This window comes from Myxine glutinosa, chromosome 1, assembly GCF_964187855.1.
Source record: "Myxine glutinosa chromosome 1, kmMyxGlut1.1, whole genome shotgun sequence".
Classification (NCBI taxonomy): Eukaryota; Metazoa; Chordata; class Myxini; order Myxiniformes; family Myxinidae; genus Myxine; species Myxine glutinosa.
In genome coordinates, this window is record NC_136261.1 from 314,654,561 (window position 1) to 314,668,553 (window position 13,993).

The 13,993-nt window shown below is 42.5% G+C and overlaps 1 protein-coding gene across 49 annotated transcripts in view; it reads left to right on the top strand.

Moving 5' to 3' along the window:
- LOC137440177 (mesoderm induction early response protein 1) overlaps window positions 1-12,907 on the top strand; it is a 120,307-nt gene extending 107,400 nt beyond the window's left edge. For 44 of the 49 annotated variants that reach the window (XM_078768982.1, XM_078768974.1, XM_078768825.1 and 41 more), the window contains 2 exons: window positions 7,939-8,156; window positions 10,406-12,907. In XM_078768982.1, the coding sequence (XP_078625108.1) occupies window positions 7,939-8,156; window positions 10,406-10,773 (586 nt within the window). In that variant the 3' untranslated portion in view covers window positions 10,774-12,907. Of the gene's footprint in view, window positions 1-7,938; window positions 8,197-10,405 lie in introns of all 49 variants that reach the window. The other 5 variants (XM_078769030.1, XM_078769038.1, XM_078769047.1 and 2 more) reach the window with 2 other exon arrangements.
- The last annotated feature ends 1,086 nt before the right edge of the window (window positions 12,908-13,993 follow it).

Sequence of the window (13,993 nt, forward strand, 5' to 3'; positions counted from 1 at the left end):
AGTGGGATATGAAACGTACACTGTTCAGCCTGGCGGAGGATTGACTCTACCGAGTGCCATTCCGTTTTGCTAAGTGTCACTCTGAGTGATTGTTCATTTGTCTGTGTGTCACTCGATTTTTGTCCACAGTTTTTTTGCACTGAATTTGTTTTGTGTATGTAGGTGACCGGCCAAGGACAGCAACACAAATTTTTGGTCAGGATCCAGATACTAGAATTTTAAAATTGATTCTTCACCATTGAGAGATAGGGCTAAAAAACATATACTGCAGAGCATGTTCTTCTCCTCCTCTTCCCTTTATAAAGGTTGAGGTACAATGAATGGCACCAAGCTTCTGCCCTGCCTTGACCATGATACTCCACTTCCCTCTGTCGTCAGCTAACTCTCTCCACTCATCAACCACCCACACTTTACTGATATCCCTCTTCACACAATCCTCCCATCTCAACCGCGGTCTATCTCTTTTCCTCCAACCTTGTTCCCTCCAGCTATCCGCTCTTTTTATCATTCTCTCTTCCCCCATCCACACCAAGTGTCCAGCCCATCTCAGCTGGCATTTCACAAATCTCTGGCTTAACTGCTCCATCACCATGATAAACTTGATTGCATTGAGACAGCTTCCCTGCAACAAACTGATGTTCACACTGAACTCCTCTGACATCCCAGGACCAAACAAAACACATCCCTTTGTTCCTGTACACATCCCTTCCACTAATGTAACTTCTGCTTCTGGCATTCCCATCCATCTCAGTGTCACCAGCACCATATCTCTTGGAACAGTGTCAGAGGCCTTCTCCAGATCCACAAATCCCAATGCCATTTAACCTTGCACCTCCAACCTCTTCTCCACCAGCTGTCTCAGCGTGAACATCCCATCCATCATCTCCCTACCCTTTCTAAACCGCTGCCGCTCTTCTCCGATCTGCATCTCCACACTCTTCCTTATACTCCCATCCAGAATCCTCGCCAGCACCTTCTTGCATGACTTAGGCATTGTAATGCCCCTCTACTTCCCCGGATCTTGAGCATCGCCCTTCCCCTTCTATATCGGCACAATTACACCTACCTGTTCTCCATACGTACTCTCTGGAACCGAACCCTCTCATACGTACATTCAGCAGCTTCTTCGTTCAACTGACTCTAACCTCTCCCTCTGTAATTATCATCTCCGTACACACCTCATCAATTTCACGCCTTCTTCCCTTCATTCTCGACAATGCAATCCGCACCTCCTCTTCTGTGATCTCCACCAACTCGACTTTTCCCTCTGCAAAACAAGGTAGCTCCAGCTCGCCACCACCACCTCCCTGGTTCAACAGCTCCCTGAATATCCTTACCACACCTTCAATACTGCCCCCATCTCTATCACTACCCTCCTGACACTATTCTTAATCACTGCCCCCCCCCCCTTTCATGCCCTTACTGTCCTCATCCCTTTCACGAGCCAGTTTGTAAGTCATCTTCTTCCCATCATCCTCTTCAAACTTGTTGTCCACCTCCTCTTCCATATCATTCCTCGCCTTATCCACAGCTCTCCTTGCTGCTTTCTTCTTTTGCCCATGCAGATGTAGCAACCCTGCATCCGGTTGTCTCCCTCTATCCTTGATCTTCTCTATCCTCTTCCAAACCTCATTTTCACCAACTGCCTTCACTACTTACTCTGTCCACCATACCTGGATTATATCCCTCACTGATGCACTTTTTCCTGATAGCCTTCCACACAATATTTCTGTAATTACCCGAAATGCCTCTGTATTTCTTCCACTCCTCCTCCAAACCTTCCACTTCTTCACCAAGCTGCTCATACCTAGCCCTCATCCTCTCCTTGTACTCTTCGACGACTTTGCCCCTACACCTCCCCCTCCTAATAATCTTCCAACCCCTGCTCTTAACCTCCCTCCTTTTTCTCATCCATAACTCATCCCTTTGTTTAAGTCGTCTCCTTCAAGTTGAGTACTAGAAACACCAGAGGCTTGTGCTGGGTGGTAACATGCTCTCCCACCACTGCCTTACAATCCCTTACCCTCCACAACTGTTGCTTCCTTGCCACCACCAAATCCAGTTCTGTTATATGCTGTCCACTACTATAGGCATTCTTGTGCATTGCCCGCTTTTGAAAAAAAAAAAAAAACACGTGGGCCAACACCTGTGGTGGGGAAAAGATGGGAGTCTAGAGGAAGGGGTGGAATTGGAGGAGGCAGGAGAAGGAAGGGGAAGCGGAATGAGGTGTAGGGATGGTGTGGGAGGGAAAGAGGTGGTGTGGGAGGGAAGGAGGGAGGGAAAAGGGTCAGAGTCTGGAGGGAGGGGTAGGGTTGGGTGGAGGAAAGGGAACGGGTGAGATGAGGGAGGGTAAGGGGTGGGGTAGGAGTCTGGAGGAAGGGAATGGCATGAGGGGATGCCGGGTACTGTTGCTGTTGTTAAATAGAATGAACTTGCTATTCAGAATGCATAAAACTACTGAAAAAGTAGCTTACTTAAGCAGCCTGACTACGATTAGCGAGCTATGCCCCCCCCCCTCCCCCACCCCCTCCAACACTGTCAACCTGCTTTCCCTTAGAAACAGTCTCAAATGCTTTGCTGTGTGTTAAGTACACAGACTCTGACTCTGACTTTGACACTGACAGTAACAGTGAGATTCTGAGGCCTTACAGCCAGTTTGCTAATATCCTGGTTGTTTTGTTTTTGCCTACCATTGATAACACAGGATTGGTGGTCAAAAAAGCCTGTATTTAAAAAGTAAGACAAAAATGACGTTGTGTCTCTTATCTGCATATTGCAGTTATGTGAGGCCTCCACGTTGGATACTTAACACCTGGCACATGGTGACCCAGATGAACTTGGTGGTCGAAATGTCAAACCTGATCCTGCTGGGGCAGTTGGCTTAACTCGTTGGTGGTGCCTTCATTTTTGAGCATTGTGATTTGTCATTATGACCATGTCATATTTACTCATACCTGGCTGTGAGAAATACCTTTGTTTTGACTGTGTGATGAAGCTCTGAAAAAATTCAGCTTTTTTATTTCTTTGCATTACTCAACAACTGAATATGCGGTACAATGAAGCTGGGATCGGGCTGGCAGGAATAGCCTAGACCCTAGAGGTACACGCATTAGCTTCTGTGTCTAGCCTAGGTTTGAATCTCGAACCAGCTATAAACTGTTATCCTGGTCTTCCACAGGCAGGGTGTTTCATCAATGTATATGGCGAGTTACGTTAAATTGAGTGCTCCGTCTGCTGGCATTAGTCGGTGGACATTAAAGATTCCACGGTGTCCTTCACGAAGGGTATGCAAGCTATTGCCGACACCATGAACAAATTCCAAATTCGTGCCCTAACCAATGCCGGGAAGGCAATGGGAAACCACCCAGTATAACCCTTGCTAAGAAACTGCATCGACAGCACCCTGTAACAGAGTACGGTACATCAGAATCAGAATCGGAAACTGATATAATCACCTTGAGATCATTTGCGATATTACTTGAGTCATTTTAGACTTGCACTTTTTATAGCTGGGTTGAATTTCAATTTAATTAAATGTATCATTATCGAGCTGCTGGGAGAGCTGAAACCTGTGCAGTTTTTTAAAAACTTTGTAATTCATTGTACAATTGATGAATGACACTGGTATTCTCCAGTCTTACATGAATTGTAAGACTCTCCGGCCTAGCCCCCCCACCCAGCTCTCTCTGGGCTCTGTCCCGCAAATATTCCTACAGGTCGCACAAGATCTGCCTGCAACCCTCTTATGGTTAAACTGCCAAAATTAAGACTCTCTGCTCACCTTCACTCCTTCATTCCTCTTTTCTCCCGCCTCTGGAACAAACTCCCTCACTCTCTTCAATCCCACTCCACCCTCCAGGTCTTTAAAACAGCTGTTCACCACCATCTCTTATCTTCCCCCATCCAAAACCTTGATCTTTTCTACCCCCGCTAATTTCACCCCAAATCCACTTTTTTGAAATACCAACTTCTGTCCTGGAAGTCCTTGGTGTCCTTGTGTTTTATACTTCTTTCCCACCCCTTCCCACGCCTCCTTCCCCCAAGCCCTCTCCCTCCCACACATCTCCCTGCTCTCAAATGTTGTGTTTGTGTGCTTCCCCTTCTCTCCCCATCTTGTCTTCTGCTCCCTCTTTTTATATATTTTGTTTGTCTGGTTGATTTGTTTGTGAAGTAAATGTTAGCTCTTTCACGAGCCTCGATTGTGTACAAAAAAAAAAAAAAAAAAGTCTTCCGACAGTACTTGTGCAGAATTTCCCCTTTCTACAACTGCGTTCCTGAGATGTAGTCGCACAAGGCAATTTAGGATTGTGCTTTCAAGATTATGTGTTGAATTATGTAATTGCAGAATCATACTAGAATAAGCAAATGTATTGTTATGGTCGTCTGGTAGCCCAGTACAAATCCGTAAATTTGCGTTAAAACGACCAGAGAAGTCAGATCGGTCAATGGCTCCGGGACGGATCACGACCTATTATTTCCGTTACCACACCCGTTACAATTGTTGAGCCAGCCAAGTTCGACGCCGCTAGTTGATCACGTGACCAATCAAATAACGCTGAGCAGACCTTGGTCATGTGATGCGATCTTCTGACTTTTCCAGCAACCTGACTGCTGACTTCTCCAGCAACCAATCAACCTTGACGAGATTTACTTAATCCACCAGAGGGAGCCACCAGCACAAACATAATTCACTCGAGGCCAAGTCAGGTTTAATGGCAACTGGCATTGGGAGTAAACAAAAGGAAGCAAAGCACAATAAATGATTTAACCAACCGTTATAATCCCCTTACCCTACTGATACACGTGCCCATGGATCAACGACAAACGGCAGATCCTTAATTATCCCAACTTATCTGGCTCGGCATATAGAGAGAGAGAGAGAGAGAGAGAGAGAGAAAGAGAAAGAAAAAGAAAGAAAGAAAGAAAGAAAGAAAAAAAGAGAAAAGCTGAGGGAATGACAAGACAAGAAATAGCCCGGCTGTGGTACACAATGGTAAATGGTAAAATTACACAATGGTAAATGGCTGTGGTACGGCTGCGGGACACAATAGAAAACCGATGCAGGGTGGCAAGAACGGCAGGCCGAAGAGGTCTGAAGTGAGGTCCGAGATGGGAGGCATGGCAGCTGGCTGGATGGAGATGTGGTGTCGTACCACATCTCTGCAGATTGTTTTCAGCCTCCCTGCTGTCGGACCTAAGGATCTGCTCCTGTCGTTACTACGCCCCGCTCCTTTATCACCCTCGGCTCACACATCTTCAGTGACGTGCCACGCCCTTTCCATCTCGCTTGCCATTGGTCTGGTGTCCCGGCTCATGGGTGGGGTGAATCCGGTGGGTAAAAAGGACATTTATGACTGAAAACTGAGGGTAGAAACATCGAATAAAGTGTCAAACGTGTTGATAATTTGAGATACACAAAATGGGGTGGGTGGATGTCATCTAACTAAACAAAATCACGATGCATATCTGATATCAAATTCATTTCCTTCCATGGTTATTCTAAACACTTAATAGTGAAGTAACTGCTTTTTGGCATTTATTAACCTCCAGGAGTCATTTCCACAACAGTATGCATGTATCGTCATGTCTATTGGTATTCTAACGCTGACCTGTTGACGGTGGGGTTTTTATAGAATTGAATTCCCGACAGGATATGGCCGAATCACGTGAGGGACCCGAGCGGAATTTAATTTAATTTATTATTTTGCAGGTACATCTTAACATACATTGCGCCCCTGCAGGATTGCTAAAAGTGAACCGAATCACTGTCACGTTGCTCTCCTAGTGCTAAACAAACAAAAAACGAAATTGCACATTAAATACAAGATAAAAAAAGTTAAAATTGCCAAGTATATTCAAAAAGGAGAAAACTTGCAGTTATAGTTGGGTATATAATAAACCCGGATGGTAAGTTATGACTCGGGATCATTCACATCTGGCACCAATCGATGCTTTTTAAGGTTCTTAATAAACGAGTTTAGACCAAAGATAGAACAGTCTACAACATCGGCGGGAAGAGTATCCCATACACGAGGGAATTTGATAAAAGGGAATGATATGAAGCATTTTTTCTTGAGCAGTGATAAATAAATTTAAGCCTGGTGTTGGCTTAGCGGTTAGGGTGCCGGCTTGGGATCCTCGGATTCTGGGTTCGAATCCCGGTCGATTGCTGAATTAACGCCAGCGGGGTTGACTCAGCCTGTCATCCTTCCGAGGTCGGCAAATTGAGTACCAGCTTGCTGGGATGAATGATCACGGTGTGTACCCCGATTTAGAATAGGCACACCGTATCCCTGCGCATCGTAAGAGCGTGACCAAGGGTTGGCGTCAGGAAGGGCATCCGGCCATAAAAACATTGCCTCAAACAGGGAACCATGATTGTCATGGGGCCCGCAAGGCTAACCTCCGCTCTAGTGGGGAAAATGGCCTTAAAACGATCATTCATTCATTCATTCATTCATTCATTCATTCAGTGATAAATAAATTTAACTTGAACATGTCTTGGATTAACATCAACAAAATGATCAATAGCAATGTCAAATCTGTTATACAAACATTTTATGACAAAAACAATAGAAAAATGTTTAAACCTGTTCATCAAGAATGACAGTTCCCAGCTGGGATCAATAGAGAGAATGATCGATATTGTCCCGACCGTGACTCGGTATATGTCTCGCTGGGAGACCTAGGCAGGGTCAGGTAAATCTCCTCTGGGTCTGGACTCCCTCCAGAGAGCAATGCTGGGAGAGAATACTTGGGCACCAAATGGAGTACAATACTTAAGGATGGGTCAAACAAGAGAACAGTAAAGCTTAACGAGTGTGTGTTTGCAATTAACATGTCTTTTGATAAACCCAGTCACTCTGGTTGCTTTTGAGACAACTGTGTTAACATGAAGTTTCCAGGTAAAATCTCTGGAAATGGATAAGCCCAGATATTCGTAATTGTCAGTGATTTCAAGAGTTTGAGAACCTTTCGTGTAAGTTGTTTTGGGTAGGCTACTAGAACAAGTGAGGGGGGAGGTGTGCAACCAGAATCTATATTATAAAAGGAGCCGTGTCTGTCTGTCTGTCTGTCTGTCTGTCTGTCTGTCTGTCTGTTTGTCGTGTTTTAACTTGAGAACGGATTAACGGATTTCAATAAATCCAACTACGGTGGATTCGGGTAACTACCGGGAGTGTTTGTGATCCCAAAAATAATAATTTTGTAATGTTTTTTTTTTCTTCTATGGGTACATGGACACGCGTGTCAAAACTGCAAATGCCAACAGGTGACGCAAATGCCAACACGGTTGCTTATCCCTGCACGGAGAGCAGGATCTCCCAGGAATCCTTTTTTTTTTTCTTCTCCCATAGATTAGCCATCGCAGCAAAGATTGGTATTTCCATCAGCAAAGCGATGGGTCTTATTTTCTAGTTTTTATGAAGAGGGGGCTGTACACATGGTTTTGTGCAAAATATTTCACTAACTTCATAATTCACTCCCAGTAGGAGTGGGTAAAAAAATTTACTCAAGAATTATAAAAGACTGTCATGGTATCCATTGCCTATGTGACCATACTCTTCCCAAACAAAGCAAGCATGGTGACGAAACTAGTTACAGCAGCCAAAGGGTTTTGTATGGTTCAAGCACATATACGAAATGATACAGAGGGATAGTTAAGTTATAAAGCAGTTAAAAAAACAACTGAAAAAAAAGACACCTAAGATTTGAATATGACATGGCTCATGCTGGCAACCTCCACCCCAAATTTCATGTGTACCTGTCGCACCCTCATCCAAATTCTAGGTACCACCCCACCCAAGGTACATGATATGTTAAATGTCTATGCCAACCCTCTTCCCCTTCTCTCCCCCCAAAAAAGAAGAGTTTTACATAGGAATGAAATTAAACAAGAAAAATTTCAGTAATTTCTCTCGTATGTAATGTCTGTTTCAGGGACTATATGGACCGGCTGTTGGATGAATGTGATGGCATCGTACCCTCTTTATCGAACGTGGCATGCAGCCCGCAAGCCCATCTCAAACCTGAGCCCTCACCTGAATCATGCGAGCCTCCAGCCCCCTCACCCCAACTTCCTGATGCCCAGCACTGTGTGCAGACTATCGCAGTGACTGAGGCAGTGCAGGCGAGGAGCAAAACAGATCAAACTCCAGGCAAGGCTGCTGGTTACTTTCAGGCCATTCAAGACAAAAGGCAATTGCACAATGTTCCTGATTTTGAAAATATTCCAACTCTGCTAGTTTTTAATGGCAATCTGTCGTTTTACTTTTCAAACGAAATGCTTCTACAATGCTAGACTTTAAAAAAAGTCAGTCAGAGGTTACTTGAAGAGTTTGAATTGAAAAATGTTTGCCGAATAAATAAAAAGAAGCTCTACGGCCAATTACAATTGCATCACAAAATCTTATGCACCCAGGATGCCTTTTAGAAATCCCTTTCACCAAACATCTAGACGACTGAATAAGCAATATCACCATAATTACAAACTTTTTAATTACTTTCAGCATGGCGAAATCTTTTTTTAAGCATTTTGCATTTTTTCCATCATGTTTATTAGCTTCTAATCAAGTGGAAGATTATTTAGTTTGATAAAGTATCCTGTCTGGCAAAATAATAATGATAATAAATTTTTTTTTTAAAGGGCATGTCCGATAAGTTTTTTTTTTTATATCTTTACTTTTTTTTTTTTCATCCCCCATGAACTCTACTAGTTAACAGCAGTTCTTCCATCAATTAATTGTTTTTTGGGAGGGCTCATAATCTACCATATTAAACACAATGTCACTTTGTGTGTTTGTACAGATGTCTGTCCCCCCTCTATAACAGTAAGTTTTAAAGGCCAATTTTTTAACACGAGTGTTCACTACGGTCTACTTTTTAAGATAAAACAAACTCGCAAAACATTTTCTATAAAAGAGTAATTATGTCTCTTCTATTGGAATTGTAGACGGTGGCTTGCAAATCGAGCTTCAAGGGCGGTGTACAGAAGCGTTTTTTTTTAAAATAACAATCGATAATACAAGGCACAGGGAGGTGAAATTCGCTGCACGTGATTTGCAACGCGCACAGAGTTTATTTTATGAGTGTTAATTTACATCTGTATGATGACTAATAAATAAAAAAGATATAAGCACACCTGACACTAGGCCAAGGCATCAGACTTCGGCACACTCACGAAGCTGCACCGTCAAATAAACTGTTCCAACCCGTCATTTTTGACGGGCTTTTTACTAGTAATGACATAAACACTTACAAAGTGAGATCCTTGCATTGCAGGCTTTCCTCCACCCTGCTTTTTCTTCACACTGCTTTCTGCAAAGCCACCCTATAATAAATTGCTTTCTGGTACTTTGCACCAGGACAAGTCGGTTACAAAACCAAAACCACCGTTTAGAGGCCATTTTTCCCCGCAAAGCGGGGGTTGGCCTTTTTCGGGGACCGTGGTTGTTGTTGTTTTTTGGACCCCTTTTTGAAGCAATGTTTTACGGCCGGATGCCCTTCCTGCTGCCAACCCTGTTTGTCGCCTTTTTACGACACACAGGGAATTACCAGTGAACTGGTACTCAATTTGCCGACCTCGGAAGGATGACAGGCTGAGTCAACCCCCCTGGTGTTAATTCAGCGATCGACCGGGATTCGAACCCAGGATCCTTGGATCCTAAGCTGGCACCCTAGCCGCTAGCCCAACACCAGGCTAGCCCAACACCAGGCAACACCAACACCAACACCAACACCCAACACCAGGACAAGTCGGTCAAGGTACATAAATCCTAATTACAGTGGACTCATTGGAATGGATACCCAATAATACAAATTCTGATAGGCCAAATGGCATTTTTATACAGCACTCTTGCCAATTCCAATTTTGTTTTAATTGGATAGAAATAGATGAAAGAGAGATTGCCGCATGTGAGCTGCTGAATACAGCACAGCACTCACCACTTAGCCAAACAGAATGTATCTCACGTGTCCAGTTAGCTCTATTCGATGCAGAATTTGGCTAACTCATTCATCTCTATCCATTCGGCTTTCCACTTGGCTTTGCTTGAAATGTAGCATTTGGTTTTAGCCTCCCAACTCTTCCACTTAGATGAATATTCGTAAAAATTTAATGGTTTTCAGAATAAATCCATTCACCCTAACGAGAGTGCAGTGCTCCCAGCGCAATGCTATTTTGCCATTGGTTAAGAGTCGTACCACCACACGTGCACAGTGCAAGTTTGTTGCCATTGACCATGTGCCATTTCCCGTCAGAACTCTCTGTTTTTGGTCAATATCATCAAATGGTAGGGCTCAGCTCCTGCTGGATACGTCTTTGGAGCAATGTTTATGGCACTTATTGTTTTGATTTTGTCCATCAACACATTTGACATCATGCTATTTATCTTTGTTTTTGTTGCAGGAGTGTACACTCGTGAGAGTTCTGGGAACAGCAGCACAACATTTGACTTGTCTCCTGCAAAGCGAAGATTCCATAGTGGTTCTACAGGTGTGGAAATTCAAGGAGCCAATGGTATCATTGAGCACTCGCTTTCATTTGACGGTACTCTAAATGGCCGCATCACACCACCTACTGTGGAAACTCTGCCGGACAACGAAGGGTGGCGGTGGCACGAGACCGTCATGGTCTCAGCAGCTGGGCGACCCTCAGGTTGCGGGCACCATGTGGGCACCATATCGACAGTTGGCTCTATTGCCTCGCCCAATGGGACGGTGAGCCCCGTGGCCAGGGCCTTGCTTCCTCCTGCTGACATTCAGACCGAGTCATAATAACTTGTTCATGGTGTGCGCTGCACCCAGACTTAAGGCCTTCCTTTCTCCCTACAACAATTCCGATACATTAACTACCGAAGCAAATATGAGTTGTTATTAAAGTATACCTTTTCTATGGCTTGCACCTGTGGTAGTAATCTCACTTTCAAAATTAAATCTCTCCAGAACATGCACCATTCCCTTCACCCACTCCAACTAATCCCAACCTCCACCCTTTCTTTTCTATCCATTTTCATCACCTATTGTTAAAGGCTGATTCTAAGTGGTGCAGTGTAGTTGGTGGCTCAGACAAATGGTAACGGAGAAGCAACCTTGCTGGGTCGAACAAGGTAATAGAAGTGGAAGACCACATAGTTGTGTATTTTTACTCTTATTTTACCTTTTCCCCCATATAAGCAGTGGTTTACCAACGTGTTCAGAGTGCGGAAATTCTCAACTTCCAGGTGTTGCTTTTCATGCTTGTTCTTTCCACAAGCTGCAGATCCTGTTTGTGCTGTGAAAATCTCTTATTTCCTTGTCCTTAAATCTGTGTGCCAGGCTGATGAAGGGAATGTATTTGTGTAATTTTGATAAAACTCGTGTCGTTATCGTTATTCATTTTAACGTCGTCGCTCCGTGGAGTAAAGGCTTGAAAAGCTTTCAAAAGAAAAAGAGGAAGAATAAGAAAAAAGGGTCAATTGAAGCCAAGGAAGGGATTCTAGAGGAGACTTTTTAAGGTTATGAATGACCATCGAGTCAATGGACCTTACCGACCTTATTAGAGATGGTGCTGCCTGAAAAAGTCGAAATGGCACTTTAAAAGAAAAATTATATTATTAACTTGCAATTCCATATATTTCTATATATTACAAATCACTTATTTAGTTGAGATTAATGATCCAATTGCTGAAAAATTTTCTTTGAGTAAAAGCTGACCTTTCCTACTCTTATTTTGCGTATCCTTTAGTCCGAAACCCTTTCAGCAGGAAAATCACTGCAAACGTTACTTTGCTTTCATTCCCAATTGCAGCACGTCATCATTTAGCGTAGGTTTCTTTTTCACATTCATGGATTGACTACCGTGAACACATTTTAAAACGGGCTGTCTAGAACAACCGCCAATTGTATATTTTGTATGTAATATACTATTTTGAAAATGCTTTTTGGAATTGAACATTAACTTTAAGAACCAAAGGAAATTGACATCCAAGATATAGTCACGTTTGACCAGGATATTAGCTTTTTAATATTGGATAAATTATATTTTCCTAATAAGGTTATTTATTTTCTTTAGCTACTTGATTACAGTGCTGTGTATAGTAAGTAGTACCATAGTATAATGTATTCCGTTAATGTTCTTTGCCAGCTGGACTTTTTACAAAATAATATGCACCTTTGCATGCAATGTGATACATCATTGGAGTCTTTGTCAGTCATCACACATAATGAAGTGTTTCGGAGTGATAAGGAACAGTTGAGTGTTTGTAATCATGGATTTGAGCTACAAGCTTGTTCATTGTCTTCACCAATACCAGCAGATGTTGATTTATATGGTGCAGGTGCTGCTTTTTATGTTTTATTTTATTTTCCTGTTGAAGCATTTAATTAATGAAATATTAAGGAATCTGGAGCTGCCAGTTGCTGTGTGTACAAATAAGTTTGCCTTAAGTGTGACTTAAAGGTTTATATTTTGTACATATTTTGATTCACGTATCTATGTATTAAACATGACAATGTGACGTAACGAACAAACGTTGCGCATGTTTAGCAAAGTTAATAGATAGACCCCTGGGTTTGTCGTTAACCGCGTCTTTATGATTTTTGGTGGTGATATAGTGACAGCGTCCTGTGGGTTTTTTATACGAACCTTGTTTACAAAAGTTTGTAGAAATGATGCATAACTTGATTCACTTGTCCTTTTAACATCCATCCACATATCGACGTGATGATGACTCGACATTGAGTAGTTTGTACCTGAAGGTAAATCTAAAAGTACACACATACATGATATGAATTGTATATTACTCTTTTCTGTTTCCTAACCCCCTTGTCCCATCTTGATTCCTTTGCTGAATTTATGCGCTTTTTTCATGATCACTGCTCGCATAATTGTCCAGCACAGACACTTGTGGAATAAAATGTTGAAAATATCTGAATTGTGTAACGACATTGTACATACAGTATTTACCATTGTCCTATTCTCTGGATGAATTATTACCCTGCGAGCGCGAAGCAAAAAACAGGGCTAGGGCCTTTCGGCATTCGGTTTCATGCACATGTGTGGCATGCGTGTCTGCATTTTTAAAATTCATTTTCTCGGCAACCGTTGGTCCGATTGACATTAAATTTTCACCATAGGAGTTCCTCCTCTTGTAGAATTTGTGATGATTATGACGTAATATGTCACGTGGTATGGGTGCCATCTTGGAAAAACTTTGCACCTCTATATCTCTTAAACCGCTCTGTGGAAAAAAATTGAAACATGGCTCATTGTCAAGTACTCCCTATTGGGAATAAGATAAGTTAATGATGACATCATCGATGCCTCCATTATGACATCATAATTCGACAATTATAAAGCTTCATCCGATCAGTATGAATTTTTTTTTCTGTAACTGTTGGTCTGATGGACACGAAGTTTTCACTATAGGAGCGGAGCGCCTCCTCCTGTAGAATATTTTAATGATAATTATGATGTCATAGCTCATGTGGTACAGGCATCATCATGGAAAAACCGAAAATTGTTGCACCTCTAAAGAAAAACGTTGCATGGAAAAAATTGAAACGTGGCTCATTGTAAAGAACTCCGCATGCGGAATAAGTGTTGCTAACGATGATGTCATTGGTGCCTTAATTATGACATCAAATTAGACAGGGACAATGCTTAGTCTGAACAGTTTGAAATTTATTGAACGTGATCTACACAACAATTATATTAGAGAATATATATATTTATGATGTCATCGCTCACGTGGTCTGGCAGCCATATTGGATCAAAGAAAGGAAAAAAACCTTCAAAGACAGAAGGGTTGGCTCACAACAAGTTGACTGAGCAGGCAGGGTAAGTATTCCATGAATACCATCCAGTTTACTTATTTAATACACTACAGGTTGGCAAAGTGTTAAAACCGGTTCCAACCGTTTGTGAATTCACAAACTGTTAAAACCGTTTGTGAATGTGGTGGCACATTTGTTGGCCAAGTTTAAACCTTAGTGGTTTCATTGCTACTACGCATTA